The 17,573-nt window shown below is 38.8% G+C and overlaps 3 protein-coding genes across 11 annotated transcripts; 2 read left to right on the top strand and 1 right to left on the bottom strand.

Annotated features, from left to right (window-relative positions):
- Positions 1-342: 342 nt before the first annotated feature.
- LOC105264093 (serine protease 52) lies at positions 343-3,791 on the top strand. 2 transcript variants are annotated; one of them, XM_011300743.1, is made up of 8 exons: positions 369-450; positions 1,290-1,367; positions 1,886-2,105; positions 2,166-2,277; positions 2,360-2,665; positions 2,771-3,039; positions 3,112-3,275; positions 3,470-3,791. In XM_011300743.1, exons 3-8 carry the CDS (start codon positions 1,886-1,888, stop codon positions 3,665-3,667), a joined length of 1,269 nt encoding a protein of 422 aa, XP_011299045.1. In that variant the 5' UTR covers positions 369-450; positions 1,290-1,367; the 3' UTR covers positions 3,668-3,791. The 2 variants fall into 2 exon arrangements, with proteins under 2 accessions (XP_011299038.1, XP_011299045.1); XM_011300736.1 differs by lacking the exon at positions 1,290-1,367 and having other exon boundaries at positions 343-450.
- Positions 3,792-4,191: 400 nt separating this feature from the next.
- Positions 4,192-13,937, top strand: LOC105264087 (uncharacterized). 5 transcript variants are annotated; one of them, XM_011300691.1, is made up of 9 exons: positions 4,192-4,441; positions 4,531-4,649; positions 5,777-7,715; positions 7,870-9,475; positions 9,638-10,965; positions 11,395-11,625; positions 12,272-12,490; positions 12,830-13,012; positions 13,117-13,937. In XM_011300691.1, the coding sequence occupies exons 2-9, from the start codon at positions 4,626-4,628 to the stop codon at positions 13,701-13,703; spliced, it is 6,117 nt and encodes a 2,038-aa protein (XP_011298993.1). In that variant the 5' UTR covers positions 4,192-4,441; positions 4,531-4,625; the 3' UTR covers positions 13,704-13,937. The 5 variants fall into 5 exon arrangements, with proteins under 5 accessions (XP_011298993.1, XP_011298982.1, XP_011299004.1 ...); XM_011300680.1 differs by having other exon boundaries at positions 5,438-7,715; XM_011300702.1 differs by having other exon boundaries at positions 4,531-4,653.
- A 90-nt stretch (positions 13,938-14,027) lies between these two features.
- LOC105264065 (transmembrane protein 230) lies at positions 14,028-16,194 on the bottom strand. Of its 4 annotated transcripts, none has more exons than XM_011300647.1 (4): positions 15,945-16,194; positions 14,847-14,968; positions 14,621-14,743; positions 14,028-14,532 (listed from the first exon to the last, which is right to left on the bottom strand). In XM_011300647.1, exons 1-4 carry the CDS (start codon positions 15,967-15,969, stop codon positions 14,395-14,397), a joined length of 408 nt encoding a protein of 135 aa, XP_011298949.1. In that variant the 5' UTR covers positions 15,970-16,194; the 3' UTR covers positions 14,028-14,394. The 4 variants fall into 4 exon arrangements, with proteins under 4 accessions (XP_011298949.1, XP_011298957.1, XP_011298964.1 ...); XM_011300655.1 differs by lacking the exon at positions 15,945-16,194 and adding an exon at positions 15,345-15,599; XM_011300662.1 differs by lacking the exon at positions 15,945-16,194 and adding an exon at positions 15,187-15,338.
- Positions 16,195-17,573: the final 1,379 nt, after the last annotated feature.

Genomic DNA, 17,573 nt, shown 5'->3' with positions numbered 1-17,573 from the left:
CCAACTATAAGAAATCAATCCAAACATTTCAACATTTAAGTATGTTTATCAATTTTTTGTGATTGTTTTTATTGCTGTGATTATTGCTCTGATGAATTGATTGATCTATTTTTCAATTTCGAACATTTACTTGAGGGAGAGAAATCAAGAAATGAATCTTTTCGGGTTTTTCTGGAATTCTTTCTTTTTTTCTGATTGGAGGGGATTCCCAGGGCAGATGGGGACCAACATGAGATGATGATAGCATGTGCTGATGAAGTGAATTCTGTAATGAATGATGTCGAAAGTGCCACAAAAGTCAAAGTGGGGAGTTGTATGGAATAATGAGGGGAGTAGGGATGACCAGTGAATACTCGAGGATCGCCAGCACCAGTCAGGGTCGTGCTAATCGTGCGTCGTCATTCCAATAAGAAGGTGATCGTCTCGAGCACAGGCACATCAGGTTTTACCGTGAGTTACCTTCAATCAAATAATTTTACAGCTTTATCAAGTAATCCTTCTCACTCTGCGCTTATACAATAATACTCACTCGTTAAATACGAAAAATTAAAAATTAGTGATAATACTGGTTGCACTTTTCAGAATATTATGCAGAATAATAATTTTTCAATCTGACCATTCATTTTTCATTTCACTTTTTCAAGCATCTGTGACTCAACGAAAATATGTAATTTCATAGTCTCATATTTTATTAATACGTACTCATCTCGAAATTGCTCTGATAAATAATTCTACAAGCGCAATGCAATGTTTTGATTTTTTTTTCTCTTCTTTATTTTTTCGAAAGACAGAGATTTACGATTGGTTGTAATAGTAACTGCGATCGTTAAAATTTGTCTCTGTCGTTGTATTTGTTAATGTCAATGTTTATTTTTCCTGTCTTTAAAGTTTGCTAGTGATAAAACGAATGTAGAATCGGTCGGAAGTGATAAATATCTTCCCGTGAACTCTCAAGTCACAGGAAGAAATCATTCCTCATGTTTTTATTGTTTTCAAATTGAATTTCAATATTATTATTGACGCTGAAATCATTCCCAATTTATCGTAACTCGCAGGATAATTAGTAATTGAAAATCATTGATTCGTGCACACGTGTTGGGTTAAATGAGCAAAGTTAATCACATGACGATCGCTAGAAAATTGTTTACCATCGATAATCAATTCTCGTTAATTTTACGCGCGTTCATTATGTACTTGAATTTTTTAGCGCTCAAATGAAACAAACAATTTGCGAATTCCATTGATGTATTTGTATTTATAGTTAATGAGTCATGCCAAGATTCTTTCAGGTGATTTGTGAAATGATTGGACAGGACTGTATGATTATAAACACTCGGAAATTCCGTGACGTCACAAATTAACACATAGTAAGACTCCTTGGAACTACGGTTGAGTTAAGGCCACTGTTTGCTTTCTAATAATCATTAATTTGGTGACTGGCAAAATCCAAATATTCATTTTTGTTTGAAATTAATCAGTCTGTTACTGTCATTGTGAATAATTTATAATGTGTCATCGTAAATGCACGGGTAAACATCCTACTGAAGACTAATTGCAAATTCTTTCTTAGTTTCCTCACATCAATTCCAAAGTTTCCATATTTTTCCGTCTTTCGCACTCAATCGATTGATTTGATTAATGAATCGAGTTTACCTTTACCCTTTACCTCTTCTCTAAATATTGCAATAAAAATTCTTTCCCTTTGCTATTATTAACTCGATCCAGTTATGCAAATTATCTCCGTCATAACGGACCGGAATGATAGAAAAGAAAGAAGAAAAGAAAGAAGAAAAGAAAGAAGAAAAGAAATCAAATGAATGATGGAAGAACGAAGAATGCGAAAACTAGCCGAATGAAATTAATGATTTTTTTTTGTTTTCCTCAGATGTGGAAGATAAGTCTGATGCTGCTGGGGGCCTTGGTCATGGCCTCCGCCCAAAAAACGTTGGATGAGCTGATTGATGAGATATCGCGTGAAAATCCCAATCTCAATAATAATGCTCCAAATCCCCAATCAAGACCATCACAACCACCTGCATCTAATGATGGAAATGTTGATAAACTCATTGAGTCGGTTTTTGGTACAGGAGGCAACAATGACCAACGTAATGCAAAAAAAAATATGATAAACGTTCAAGTTAAAAATCTTGGTGATACTTTTCTAGGTATTGATAATCAGAAGAATAGTAATAATAATGATGACTGCGAGTGTGTGCCTTACTACCAGTGCCAGAATGGCTCCATTGTTGATGATGGAGTTGGAATCATTGACATTAGGTAATTTTCAGGGTCTCGATGGCGTGAGGTATCTGGATTTTTTCTTCAAATACTCAACAATTTATCGTTGAATAAATTTCAGGCTTCAAGGACCTTGTGAGAGCTATCTCGATCTATGCTGTGCACAACCAAATATCATACAGAAGCCAGAGGTGACTACACGACCAACAGTGCCAGTACGTAGGGGATGTGGACACCGTAATCCCCAGGGTGTGGGATTCAGGATCACTGGGGATCAGGATAATGAGGCGCAGTTTGCGGAATTTCCATGGATGGTGGCTATTTTGACGGACAAGGATATCAATGGACAGACTTTAATTGTCTATCAGTGCGGAGGGTCTCTCATACATCCCAGTGTAGTGCTCACAGCTGCCCACTGCGTCGTCGGGTAAAAAATCATTTTTATATGCTTAACATAATTATGAATTGATGATCATTGCTGGATATCTTGTAAACCAGGTGATGTTTCATGTGATATTTTTTCTTCTTGCAGGAAGACACCACAACAATTGAAAATTCGTGCAGGAGAATGGGACACTCAGACCAAATCTGAGATTTACCCTCATCAGGATCGCGATGTGGCGAATTACGTCGTTCACGAGAATTTTCATGCTGGGGCACTGCGCAATGATTATGCTCTCCTCTTTCTCTCCCGACCATTGGATATCGCTCAGAATGTCGATGTTGTTTGTCTCCCTGAAGTCAATGACGTCTTCGACGGGTCCAGGTGCTTCGCCAGTGGATGGGGCAAAGATGTTTTCGGTACGATTACTTCATGACAGGTTCAATCGATGTGTTAAGGGATTATTAATCGCAGTATTATGGGGCTTTCAGAGCAACAAGGTCGTTACCAGGTAATCCTCAAGAAAATTGATCTCCCAGTAGTCAACCCTGCACTTTGTCAGAACAGTCTCAGGACGACTCGTCTTGGAAAGTTCTTCGTTCTCGATAAGAGCTTTATCTGCGCTGGGGGCGAACCTGGAAAAGATACGTGCAAGGTAATTACGTCGTATTTGTCTCTGGAATTAATCCAGTCCTAAAGGATTACTCTCGAAAATTTATTGGGAAATCTATTCGCGTTTAGGATATTTAATTAATTCAAAGTTCTGGTTGACAGGGTATAATTGAGAACAGGGAAATGTCAAGGAATTTAATGTTCAATTTTTAATCTGAATTTTTGAACTGATTTTAGGGCGATGGAGGAAGTCCCCTGGTCTGTCCACTTCGCAGTAATCCTTCTCGTTACGTTCAAGCTGGAACCGTCGCCTGGGGCATTGGTTGCGGTGATAATGGAATTCCTGGAGTCTACGCAAACATCGCAGCAGCTCGCAACTGGATTGATCAGCAACTCGCTTATAATAATTTAGATATCACCGGCTACGTACCGTAATTATTAATACGTAATTAATAATGTATGATTTTCATCCAATGAAAGATAAATTGTACAACATTATGAAGGAAAACATTCATATATAATAAACTAATAAATGACAGGTCGTTTTTTATTTTGTAAATATTGCTCGTTATTTTTCATACCTCCACATTCTCCAGTCAATTATATCTAGATGAATGAAATCGTTCTGCAAACTTCGGAAAATTTGTATAATTGCGTTTTTTTTTAAGATACATGAACTATTATTTAAACTAAAGGAAAATCGCTGGATTTCATTTTACGAATGTCAACTCATTGAGGAATTCAATCAGCTAATATAACTCTTTGCAGGAAATTTCGAAAAGCCAGTCGTTAATTAAGAAGAACGTATTCATTACTAAGGATAGTCGATTGTAACAGCGGGAAAATTCAAAAACCGGTGAAATCTTGAAAGTGGCAGCACTGTCACCGGAACCGCGAATGTTCCGATTCCAAAGAGTGATTCTTTGTTCGTTCTTCTTTATTCTCGATGAAAAATTCAGCCCTCAGTGGCGTGGATCCCTCTGATAAACTCAGAACAGTTTTTCATCACAAAGTATTTTCCAATTCCTAAAAAAACCACAACCGGCAGTAAAAACGGGCCGGCAATCGTACGGAAAAATAATTGTTAAAGATAAAAATTTGGTTTTAGAGTTCGTACCGCTTTTCTTTTTTTGTTAGTGATAAATTCATGTGAATCGATGGGAAATTGACCGGCCGGTAGCATCCATTGTCTCTAGAACCTCGTGATAAGTGAGTATTCACTGCAAGAGTAATCTTTACTCTCGGTAATGAGACCCTTGACGTTGAGATTTATATTTTCATTGTTGGAATGTTAACAGGGCGAGTTAATGATTTTCGAGGATCAGAGGAGGTCGACAGACGTTGAGCTGTGATTAATCATGAGAATTTCGTGGCTTCAGCCATCATCAGTGTCATGAGTCTCCTTAACGGCGCCAATGTAAGTGTGTACATTTTTTTTTACTCGAACCAGTTAATATCTCAAGGTTCTCTGTCGAAAAAAAAAAGATATTTTTTTCATCGACGAACACCAGGAGCTGATTTAATTTGTTCGATCTAATCCCTCGATGATCTAACTCGTACATTCGTGTGATAAACTGAGAGAACGAGATAATTCGAATTGTTAACCTTTTTCCTTAATCCACTTGAAAAATAAAATATACTAACGATTGAGAACTTTTTTTTTGATTCATTGAGCTTCCGATAGAGACGTCACTTGACACTTGTTCCGAGAATTCGTAATTTTTTAGATCAATTAATAATTCTCGGAAATGATAAGCCTGACTCGGTTTATTTTACAATTTCATCAGTGATTTCTTTCTCGAGGGTGAGGATGATCTCGCGACGCCTATTTCTCTGTTCATTCCCTCTCTCTCTTCATCTATAAACAATGAAATAGAAAAAAAAAATCGAATGAGGCGAGCGAACGAAACCGTTAATCCAACGTGAATTAATCCGGAAGTCCCAGAAAAAACGTAAAATTCCTCTTTAACTCCTCTAATTCTCACAATAACCACCGGTTCTCCCTGAATGCCGCTAACTAACAAAACAGTAGACTAATAATATATGTAATAATAATATTAAACAATCGAAAGCCTTGAACTGCTTTTGATTAACGAGCTTTTGTAACTAACGAGGAAAATCGTAGAAAAATTAGAGAAGAAGAGACAAATAAGTCCCGTTGATTTTCCATAAGAAAAAAACACGGTTAAATCGCGTTGTTCTTAGTTAACCCCCTCGATCGCTGAGATGAAGAGGAATGGCAGTGGTGATTCCCAGGCGGAGAGGTCCTCCGTGGGTCCACGTCGACGAGTGCACCTTTTGCAGACCACCGCTCTTCGACGCTCTTCGACGGAAACCTCTAGTACCAGCCCATTGCGCAATAACGTTTTACAATCGTGGACTCAACGAAGGAGTCCAATACTAATTCGTGATTCTAGTTCAGATCCTGACAAGTCCGTGTCCCCTTCTAGGTTCCGTTTTTCTCGGAATAGAAAACCCCTCTCGAGAATTCTATTCTCACCATCTCAGGAATTTCAATCGAATTCTGGTAATTCACTATTGCAGGAACAATTGAGTCCCAGAAATCATTTCTCTCAATCAATATCATCAAAATCGCAATCGCAATCGCAACCGACGAATATCGTTAAATCAGCGAATCGTCTCAAGGAAATTCGTGCACGGTGTATATGCGAGAACGCGAACGTCAACTCGATGGGTCAACCGGCGAATATTTCGACACCAAAAAGCCGACAAAGTGTTGATCGAGAGGATGACATTAACATCGATGAGATGAGCGATGACGAAGTCATCTGTGATGATTCTGACAGGTCTGGCAGGTCCAGAGACCAGTTGGGCAGTGAAATTAGGAAGACCGTGGAGGATGTGATCGATATCTCCGATGGTGAAGAGGTTCCAGTGTCGGCTCCCCTTTCCGCAACGCCTCATTCTCCCAGGGTGAACGATGTCAGGGACATCGTGACCATTGAGATCAGTGAGACCGAGCCCGAGGAGAGGGTCGAGCTAATTTCTTCTGTTCCCACTACCCCACAGACGAAGAGCAATGACGGGATTATTGAAGATCATAAGAGCGAGAGCAATGATGATTGCATCCTCATTTACGACGATGAGGGCAAAACCTCGGAAGACCCAGTGATGAGTGTGTCTCTTCTTGAGGAGGAGGAATTCAAGGGATTTGGCACACCTCGTCAGCCATCGAGGCTTCATCTCATTTCCCAGGAGAATGGCGAAGTCTCCGAAGGCACGGGTCATGCTGACGGTCCAGGAAGTGGAGCTGCTGTCACTGCGGAAATTTCTGCAGATGTTCCCACTGCCAAGACACTTGAGGCACAGCTCAAATTAACGAAACCATGTTATATCCCTCTATTCCAGGCTAAAATAGAGCTTGAGAAATTTTTCGAAGAGAGAAATGAGAAAGAAGAGGAGAGAAAACTGAGAAGCAGGGAAAAATCCAAGGAGATTCAAGAGGGAGAGCCCATTCCAATGGAGACTGCAGACTCTGTGGAAGGATCGAGTAGCCAGGGTACATCAAACTTCGGGGGAATCACGAGAGCTCATGAAACAGAGCATGATTCTGAGCGAAAGGGTAATGAGGTTTACGAGAAGTTGGAGAAGCAAGGAAGCGGTGAGAGAAAGAGACGCGGAAGAAAGCCAGGATCTAAAAATAAAATAAAGGTACGAAAAATCTCGAGTGATGATAGAGAGAAAGATGTGGAGGACGAGGGTCCGGAGATAACGAGAAGGAGGTGCACACAGAAATCCAGAGATGTTGAGGGGTGCGAGTCTGATGAAGTTGAAGTTGAAGAGGCGACAGGTGAAAAGAGCAATGAAATTGCGTCGAGTGTTGAGAAAATTGTGGATTATCAGACTCCGAAGGAAGCTGAGAAGCTCGATAATGTATCTCAGGTATTGGAAACGCAGACAAGTGGAGAAAGAAAGAAACGTGGTAGGAAACCTGGTGTCAAGGCCAAGCCTAAAAGTACTCTCGAGGTGCCAGCTGTGAAGCCAAAAGAGCCTTATCAGTATTCCAAGACTGTTGGCAACATGACTATTAATGTTATCACGAAAAATCAGGCTATGGAGAAGGCCCCACCGCCGAATAATGATGGATTCGCGGGGAAGGCAAAACGTGGACGTAAGCTTGGGGTGAAAAATAAGCCGAAAGGACCTGGAGGTGGGATACAGGGCTTCAAGAGGCCGAAGAGGAAGTACACTGTCAAGGCCAAGTCCCAATGCATCGGTCAAGGCATCATCCAGGAACCCGAACTACACTGCTGCTATGAGAAGCCCTGTTGTGTTTCTGTCGGATGCTCTCATGGAAATAATCACAAGAGAATTGGCAAGCTTCTTTCACTTCCGGATAATACAGAATTCCTCTTCGCTGAGCAGAAGTATCAGGAGACTGTTGAGAAGATTAATGAGAGAATGGCGCAAGCGAATAATTCTGATTCGGGGACTGACTCGGTTGACACTGAAGATCAGACTGGTGAGTTTTTTATTCATCATTTAGAAAAATACGAATATGTGACTTTCCTTTAAAATTCAATCTTTCAATCATGAAATACTCAATTAATTAATTTCGTATATATTTACGCAGATGTAATTATTAATGTTGAACATTGTTCGTAATTATTTTTCAGGTGATGGATTGCAGAAGGCTATAATTGAATTCGCTCCGATCGAATTGATCAGCAATTCGGAATCGAATGGTAAGAAAATCAGGGGCTTCACAGTGCCTTTGCCACTTTCAGTGCCAATGGATGATTTCGAAACTCTGGAGAAGTCTCAGGAAGACAAAATACCCAAACCCAAAATCGTCCAAGACGAGACATTCCCAGAAGGCACTCTAAATCACGTTCTCCCAAAACTCCTGAAAACCGGTGCACCTCAATCTACCACAGCCCCAACTTCTCCACGACGGGAGAAATTCGGAATAAGATCAACAGTCCCCTCCCGGAAGTGTCTCAACCCCTCGAAGAGCTCTGCAATAATCGATTCAAAGATCCTATCATGTTTTGACAAAACCTGGAGGAAAATCCCAGAGATCGCGGCTCTCATGTCGGAGGACGTGTCATCACCAAAGAAAATTCGTAGTGACGAATCATTCGATGGAGATACCACGGACGAACGTCAATCTTCGAGGTCGCCGTCGATCAGTAATATTGACGTTATGAATGGTCATGCGAGGACATCTCTCTTGAATGGGCTCTTCAGCAAGCCCCACATCCTTTCGTCGTCGACAAATAATCGTCGAACATTCGAGAAGATATCGCACAAATCAGTCTCAAAGGATCAGCGAATAATCAAAGGCATAACTTCTGAGAAAAAATATGGAAATAAAACAAATCGTCCACGACTGACAAAGGAGAATTTAGAAATAATCAATCAATCCACAGACGCCCAGGATGGCCTTGACGTAATGTCCCACATAATGAAGCAAATGCAGGTGCCAGGGAAGACAGTTCCTGCCATAAAAATTCCCCTGAGTCCTCCGATTGTGGCCAGACGATTACCAGAGGATGGAAAATACCAGAACGGTGCAGTGGGTGTGAAAAATAATCGTAAGCGAATCGCAGACGAGAATTTACAGAGTCCTGATGAGAAGAGAGTGAAGAGGAATAGTCAGTGGAGTCTCAATGGAGATGATGATCTCTCTGAAACGTCTAATGACAGTCGTTTGTCGGTGTTCGTCGGTGACAGGAGTCGTTCTAGTTATATTCTGAGTGGTTTTGAGAAGAAGAGTGCCACTGGAAAGAATGAGTTGATCGATGCCTGGTTGACTAAGGACGTGGACTCCAAAGACGCAACCTCCCACTCTCCACACTCTGCTAAAACGTTCATGAATACTCCCAACGAGAGGAATGACGGTGATCTAGAGATGGCAGATACACTGGAGGCTATTTTACAAGTGGGTTTGAATTCTGAAGATACCATTGACGAGGCTACGAAGGACGTGCCCAACAAGGATGATATTCCACCGGTAGATTCTGAGCATGAACTGTCCTCTGGATCCTCTTCCTCCAAGACTGTCACGGAGTCGTTGAAGGAAAGCTCTTCTTCTGGAATTGGAACTCAGGATAAAGAGAAACAGAGTTCTTTCGAGACTGATAATGGGGGCAACATTCAGGCCTCACAGCCATCAGCTGTAGTTGTTCCTCAGGATGATGATGAGGAGGAGGATGATGACGCACTCTTTCTTGATGTGGGAGATGATGATTTAATGGAGGAGACCCCGGAGACTCATGAGTTAGTTTTTGAAAATTTGTTTCTCTCTATTAAAATACATTTATTATTTCGTGTCAAAACGGAATTATCAGATATCGTGATTTAAAAAATTGACAAGAGAATTTTTTTTAATATTTTGACTAGGAAAAGTGATTTAATTCTCAATTAATGATGATTTTTCAGAGCCAAAAAGGATAAGGACAAGCCCCCACAGAAGATATCGCCGATTAAACGTCAGGCAACGCCTCCAAGAATAAATCCCAATGAATCACCGAAAAGAATAGCCCCTATTGTGAGTTCCTCGATTCTTACCATTAGAGGAAAATCGGCGCATATAGCTTCAAAACCTGTCAATTGGGATGACGGTGAAATCTTGGACCGTGCATCGAACTCTGAGACGTATCAGATGGCAAATTTTGATCGATATGCGAGTCAAACCTATCGCGAGTTTAATGATCAATACTCAGCAGTTGACGCTGCTGAGGGGCATGAACCAGGGGATGATTACGATGTTTACGCACCAGTACAGAATACTGAGAGAATGTATTTCCCCAAAGACCCAAAAGTCTTCTTCAAAGGTTTGTGCTACGCTTATTTGAAAACTGGAAAATGCAGTCGATTGGATTGTCCCTTCCACAACAACAAGTTCTCGTTTTATCTTCAAAATTTATCCAAGGCCTTTCCAGCGGTCATTGAATCTGTTCTCAATCATGCTATTCAGGAGAGCTACTTTCACGCTCTTCTGGAGATCTATCCAGACGCTGTGAAGCAACTGTCTTTAAGATCAATCCAGAATGTCTGTACAAAGATCCATGTCCAGGCTGTCAAGCACAAAACCAAGGTCCACGTTAATTACGCTGCATATAAATTCTATCAGGAGTCTATGAAACCGATAGTGGCAGCTCTTATCGAATTGAAGAAAAGCCCCATAACGATAATTAATATGTTGTCCAAGTGTTTTCTTCTCCCTGATGACGATGATATCAAGAAATTGATGAGGGTCTTGATTGCATCAAAGCAAATTGCCCCTGGGTTTCATTGGGACACTTTCAGGGATTTAGTCAAGCAGTTGACCTCAGCTCCACCACAGTTTCTTGTTAGTTTGATTCTCCATGACTGTGTCAAGTATGACAAGTCACGGGAGTATTTGGAGGAGGTCTATGAGAATGTCATCAGGAGAATTCCACAACCGACCCTCCAGACCATTGATTCCAACCTCTTGAAACCGTTTACACAATTTTCTGATACTATCGTGGGGGGGCACGTGAACGATGGAGGGGACAGAACACCAATGCCTGATAATGAGAATGATTTTAGTGTTGGAGGTGAGCCGTGTCCACAAATAGCTTCTCCAGATGATGTTCGTCATGTTGAAAGGTGTGAGGAGAAAACGAAGACGATTGTCCTTGAGCCTAGGAGGAAGAGTGTTAAAGAGAGATTAGGACGAAGGGTTGCGCTGAACGGACCGAGAAGAGTTGAAGAACAAGAACCTCTAGATTTGATCCCCATAGGTGAGGTAAATAATTGTTTTGGTCTCATTGATCCACGGGGATTTATCGCTTTGTTTTGTTTTCTTTTTCTACTCTGAAGAAACACGAGGCACTGGTGGAAATCATTTGTATGAGTGTGAAATAATTTCCTGTATTTCAAATTCCAATTTAGTAGCAACAATGTAAATGATAAGTCGATTTAATTAATCGATGAATTTTAGAGGAATATTTCGGAATCGACGGGAGATTGCAAAATTTTTGTAAATTTCTTTTTTGTCGCTCTCACTCTATTGTACATACGAGCTTCTCTGGAAAATTTCGCTGTTTGTCTTAGGTTCAGGGATATTGCCAGTAAATTTATCGATTAGTAGAATTTATTTGATCATTTATGTCTTCGCTACTGAGTTAATTAATTGAATTTACACCAAATTGTTTTGTTAATGTGGGTAGATCGAGTCAGCAGACCAACCTCCCTCTACAAAAAACACGTCCAGGATCTCCATTTGGACCTAGGGAACATTCGACATGGTTTGAAACACAGGGATTACCGTCGAGTCATTGATACTCTCAACTGTACAAGGAATCGAGAGACCAAACCATTTGCCAAAGGATTCTACCACATCTTATGTAGAGAAGTTATGACATCAGCTGATCATCTTCAAGAGCTGATAAAACTCTCAGGTAATCGGTTTTTTCAACAATCGGATACCGGTCGTTATCGAATCACCAGGAGCAATAAATTTTCAAGAGATTAGAAAGTAGAAAGATCCAAATAAATGCATCAGCGCAGAGACCATTTGAGCTTTTCAGTTGAATGTTAACGTGAATCGATTATTCAAGCTTTGCTTTAATATGAAGAAATTTTTTCTTATTTTACTTGCATAGAGAGAAATCTATATATTAACAATTACACTTTTGTTTTTTTTTTTTGAAAATGATTTAGTTTATTGCGAACTCATGATTTCAGTGTGATAACTGAAATATGTTTCTCAACAGATTTCATATGTATCTTTAATATTTTTGTAAGCCCCAAAGAATAGAATTTTATTTGAAAAGGAAAATCAAACCAAAGTGGTAAAAACGGTGAAAAATCGTCGGTGACGATGTAGTAAATAAAAAAGCGCGTAAAAAGTATGTACGAGTATTTTTTACGGGGACACAAAGAGTATATTGAAACAAAAAATGTATCTTAATAACCAAATAAACTTTATTATCGAAATAGATTTGTTTGTATTACTCTTTTGCCTGACATTTGTACTGATAACCTGTTTCACTTTCTCACAACTCGCATTTTTTTTCGCTTTTTTTTCTCTCAATCTTTTTCCAGTTCACACCAGGAGCTTCAGAATTCTTCATTTATTGTTCGAGATTGGATCACACTTCTTAATCAAATTAGCTAATGACGGGACATGGATAATTGCTTATCGTTTGTTAAAAATATTGAAGAGGATGTGTGGAATCAGGGAAGCACCGAAATATATTTTTCTAATGGCGGAAATTTTCATTGCCAATCAGCGACCATTGAAGGCACTTGCACTATTAAATCGTGAGTGTAATTGACTAGTAGAAAAAAAATATCAATTGCTGAGTGTTGAAAATGTAATCAAGTGAAAATAAGGAGAGATCACTTCCGAACTTGAAAATTATTTTTTATATCGTCGGGAAGAATATTCAGTTGAGTTCGTTAGAATCGTTTGAAATTATTGAATTATGATTTAAATTCTCTCCTTACTTCACCTGAAATCTCCATTCGATTTCTATTTTTGGAAATAAAATGTGAACGTTTGAAGTACAGTTGTATAATTGTGAGAGTAAGTAAAAATACAGTATATTTGTCAATTAAAAGTAAATGAATGATGAAGAAAATTTGTTTTTTTGTTAACAGAGTATAATTTGATCTCCCTGCCTCGAAATAACTGGGCTCTCAGAAGCCACTCGATCGATAAATCACTGAGGAAAATGATTTTGGGAAATTTATTGATGAGTTTATGTGGGGTCTGTCCTCAGGAGGCACTCAGTGTTTTCAAAAAGATGTTGGAACAGCAGATCAATTGCTATGAACCTATTGGTAAAATAAATTGAGAAGAAGTAGATAAACAAATAGATTAAGAAATAATAAATATGGTACTCCTGTGGTCAATAAATAGTACTTATCCTGTCATTTATTTCCAGATTTGTCTCAGTACACCGATGAAATCTGTAAGTCATTGCTAAAATCAAATAGGAAAGAAGAATTAGTAGAAATTGCTAATTTAATTGTACGTCATCGATTAAATGCACGACGATCGACATTACGAGCTCTCATCGTAGCAGTTTTTCATTCAGATTTTATTTCGTCTCGACGTTTGCATCAGTACACGACTTGGATCGGTCTATATCCAATAATTAATATTATAAATCCCACGTGCATTCGAATTAATACTGATTACACAGAGGAGGAGATGTTCCTCCAGATTTTTCACCTATTTAAAAATATCAGGGACAAGTTTGGTGCACTTGTCAAAGATATTATTCCAGAGAACGTTTTAATATACTTGAACTTTCAGATTGTCCCGCAGTTCAAGTGCATTATCAACGCTCGATATAATGCAATTGCTCTAGCTCGTGCCAAGAAATTGATGAAGAAGGCTCTCAAGCATTTTAATCCTGCTATCAATGTTGTCAAGGACATGGAAAATATTTTTAAACTCTCGGGTGAAAATATTGTCGCTTATCTCAATTCCGAAAATTTTCAACGTCTCTTGAGTGAGGAGACATAATCATTTTATTTTTCACAGTAAATGGAGTTGAACTCTTTTGATCAATTCATTGCTCCTTCATTTGACACTTATTATTTTATTGGTATGATGGAATCACGTCTGGTTTTTCAATTTTATTTGACGACACAATCAATAGAATTTTTTAATTTTTTTACGATGATCCTCTGAAGTTTTTTAATTTTTATCTCGTGCAGTTTCTATCATGTTCAACGAAACTATGAATTTAAACGGATTTTATTTAATTTAACAACAATTTATTATTTTCTTTGTACTTCTATTCTTTCGATTTACGCAGGATGAATAAAGAATCAAAAAGTCATGTAGTGCACTTTGATATCACAGTTTAATCCAACTCCCATATAAATTTCATATTACACCCTATTCCCAACAGTAATATTAATAAAAATCGTCAAAGACTGAGGACACACAATGCAGAGAAAATTGAAAAAATCGTATCCTAGTAATTCCATAAAAAACCGAAGACAATGAGAGATATAAAAATGGAACCCATTGGTTCAATAAAACCATACGAACAAAATAATACTTGCAATATTCTAGTGTACTGATTATTTCTTCCTGCATAGAGATGAAAAAGCACATTGTGGCATTAGTTATTTACAATCAACATCCTTATCACTATAATTAATTAAGTGGCAAAATTGTATTATGTCGTCCCCAGTGTTTTCATGTTTCAATCGAATTCGGGAATATCATCGAACGAATACCCAGGAACTTTGGTGTACGCCATGAGGGCAACACGAACGTGATAGGCACCTGGGATGAACATCAAGGCCCCAAGGATAATCATCGGCCACATTCGATCCTTGTACTGAAATGTTTGGGGTAACAGAAATATTTATTTAAACGGCAATAGAAATTATGGAATTTTGCTGATTAGATTGTTAGATTTGTCTTACCTTGGAGTCAATGTGACCACTGACAATCAGACTGCCTATGATCAGCATTACAGTGCCACCAACGAACAGAAGGGTTGCTAAACCAATTGCCTTCCATGGGATCTTCACTGGAGGACTGACAAACTGCAACAAAATAATAAAATTACCAGGAGAACTTATCACCACAGATGTAGAAATCATAATTTCATGATTGAAACGATATTTAATGTAAATAACATGCATTTACCTGTGAATCAACGAAACCATTATCGGTTTCGGTCAGCTGGGTGTAATCCACGTTGTCGAATTGTCGTTCAGTCCTCCCTGGCACGTTTTTCCTTCTTGACATACTCAGCCTGTAAATCGAATCTATAAAAAAAAATATGTCATTAAAATACTGTATCGAGTGCTCAGTGAAAAATGACAAAGTGAATAGTATCGATCAGAGTGAAAGGTGAAAATTTATCATCTAAAATAAACTCTTGTTATCTATGCATTACTCGAGTGACAGCCGGGTGTGTTTTGTGTATAATGAAACCGTTTGGATGCAAAAAACGAGAGCATTCAAGTACAAAAATAGAACTCGCCTTGCGCAGTGAAATATCGAGTCAATAAAAAAATTTTCCACTTATTGGTTGACGATATTTTTCAATGTAGAACCAAGATTCATCGATGGAACCTATTGGTGCACTTATCAGGACGAGGAAATAATTGTTTACTCGATTACATAATTTATTAAAAGCACCTTATGATGGAGAGGATTCATGCGATGACACTCAAGCACAATCGATTGCTCCAGTTTTCCGGTGAAAACAATCATGCTTGGTGACCCTCAATGGAGAGGACATTCCATGAAATTTTCAGCTCAAATGTCAATACAAAAAACGGATGATCCGATTTACGTCAAACTATCCACTCCAATCCACAAATATCCTCATATCCACCCTGGAATATTGATGAATACTCTAGTGCAGATCGCAAACATCTTCCAGGCAATCTGTTTTATCCCTTCCCAGATGTTGAGTACAGAGGGCGAAAGAGTTACCGATTCACGTCGGTAAAGTGATACGTCAAAAGCGGGAAATTGAATATTGAATTTTCTCCATATACTCCATTCTCCACATTCACCAAGGGAATAAAAAATCCCGTGAGAATAAAAACTGATAAAAATATTCCTGCCACGACTGTTCTACTGATAACGATCGGTGATCAATCTCCCAGGGATCAGCTGATAATTCAAATGACAAGTGCCTTGAAACGAACACTTAGTTAATCGATATAACGTGAGCTGTTGGAGAAAATTTGATGTAATATAAATAAAAGTTGAAAACGAGTGTCTCGTTACCTGTGTTAAACCACCTCTTCCACATTTTCACGCAACGTCAACGTCACGTCAGGATGATTCGATACCCAACACAAAATGATTAAATTAATTTTATTATTGGAGCACACGGCATTTGGTAAATAATAAGGATTCACTGATTCACGGATTTATCGGGTGATGTGGGAAGTCGTGGTGGTATCAAGGGGTTGACGGGGGGATATTTAAAATTGGGTAAATACCCCCTGGGGGGTGGCACAGACTCATGCAATTGCAATCACAACTATGAATTACGCGTGTGTACACGATGCAAACGTGATCGGTACGTGTGGGGCGCGTCGTGTAAGAAGTGCACAGTCGAATCGATCTCTCTGGATGATTCTCTCTTACTCTCTCCAGCTCCCTCTTCCTCGGGGTGATTATTCTCCCCCTCACGGCGACGCTCAGAGGGGAGTGTAGGGATGGTGCAATCCCCTGAAAAAAAAATCCACTGTTTCCCTCCCCAATTCTTCCTCAAGAGAATTAATGATCCCCTTTTCTTTTCATTTATTTTCCACTTTGAAAAGTGGATAATTAATTTTTCGGGGACATGTTCATGAATCTTTCATTATTCTCATCTATTGCTAGTCAATGTTTTTATATTTTTGGGGTGAATCCATATTTGAAGCGGGTGGGTTTAGGGGAGGAATTTAATCAATGGCTTGGCACCTTTGGTTTGTTTGGATTTAAATAAAAGAGAAGATGGAGAAGAAATTTTGCTTTATTTTTTAGGCTCAGGAGACCCTTTACATCGGGAGTTATTTGTGCATTTGGATTGATTTTTTTTCGTCCTGAAATTTAGTGTCCTTGAATTCTGATCCACTTTGTTGGAAATTTTATTTTTTTTTTTTCGTGTGGAGGCCGCGATGCGCAGGTGCGAGGATTCATTCCTCGACACCTGGAGGGGGACCGCGTCGCGCCTGCGCACCTCCACTAATTTATACGCAAAAAAAAATATATTTCGAAAAATAATCACGTGAAATTAATGAGAAAGAATTCGGGATACCCAGCAACGACCGAATTGGAAATTTTTCTCTCATTTAAATCATCATCTCGCAATTCAGATCAATCCAGATTACGAATCAAGGGATAAAATAAGTAATTCAAAGAATCAATTACAAAAACTATTACTGAAATCGTTTAGCCATTCCACAGTAAGACCTTCTCGTCGCCATATGCCACAGCAGGATTAAATCATTGAAAAATTCAGTACGTGAAATTTTTTTTCGTCGAAAGAAAAAATCGACGAGGAAACACCGGAATAATCGTCTTGAGTGATAATTTAATTGATATAACAGTAAATATTCCCATTTTATCATGAAAAAATCAAATCATAAAATCAAGAGACAAAATGAACCCAAAAAAAAAATAAACACCCCAAACTCCTCATTAATATCCCTTTAATTACTGCCGACTCATCCCTGTGAAAACATCACAACTATAAAATAAAATTCTGAATGATAGCGAACCCACACGAAAAAAAAATACATTAACCCAATTATATGCGACATATAATGACACCCTGTATTTCCCCCCGAAATATGTCACATAGACATTAAATGCGTGCAATAAATATGTACCAATATTCCGCCTTGATCTGACATATTGCATTTT

The sequence above is a fragment of the Fopius arisanus genome, unplaced genomic scaffold (genome assembly GCF_000806365.1).
Source record: "Fopius arisanus strain USDA-PBARC FA_bdor unplaced genomic scaffold, ASM80636v1 scaffold00001, whole genome shotgun sequence".
Lineage (NCBI taxonomy): Eukaryota > Metazoa > Arthropoda > Insecta > Hymenoptera > Braconidae > Fopius > Fopius arisanus.
The sequence above is the reverse complement of the archived record's forward strand: the minus strand, read 5'-3'. Positions and strand labels throughout refer to the sequence as shown.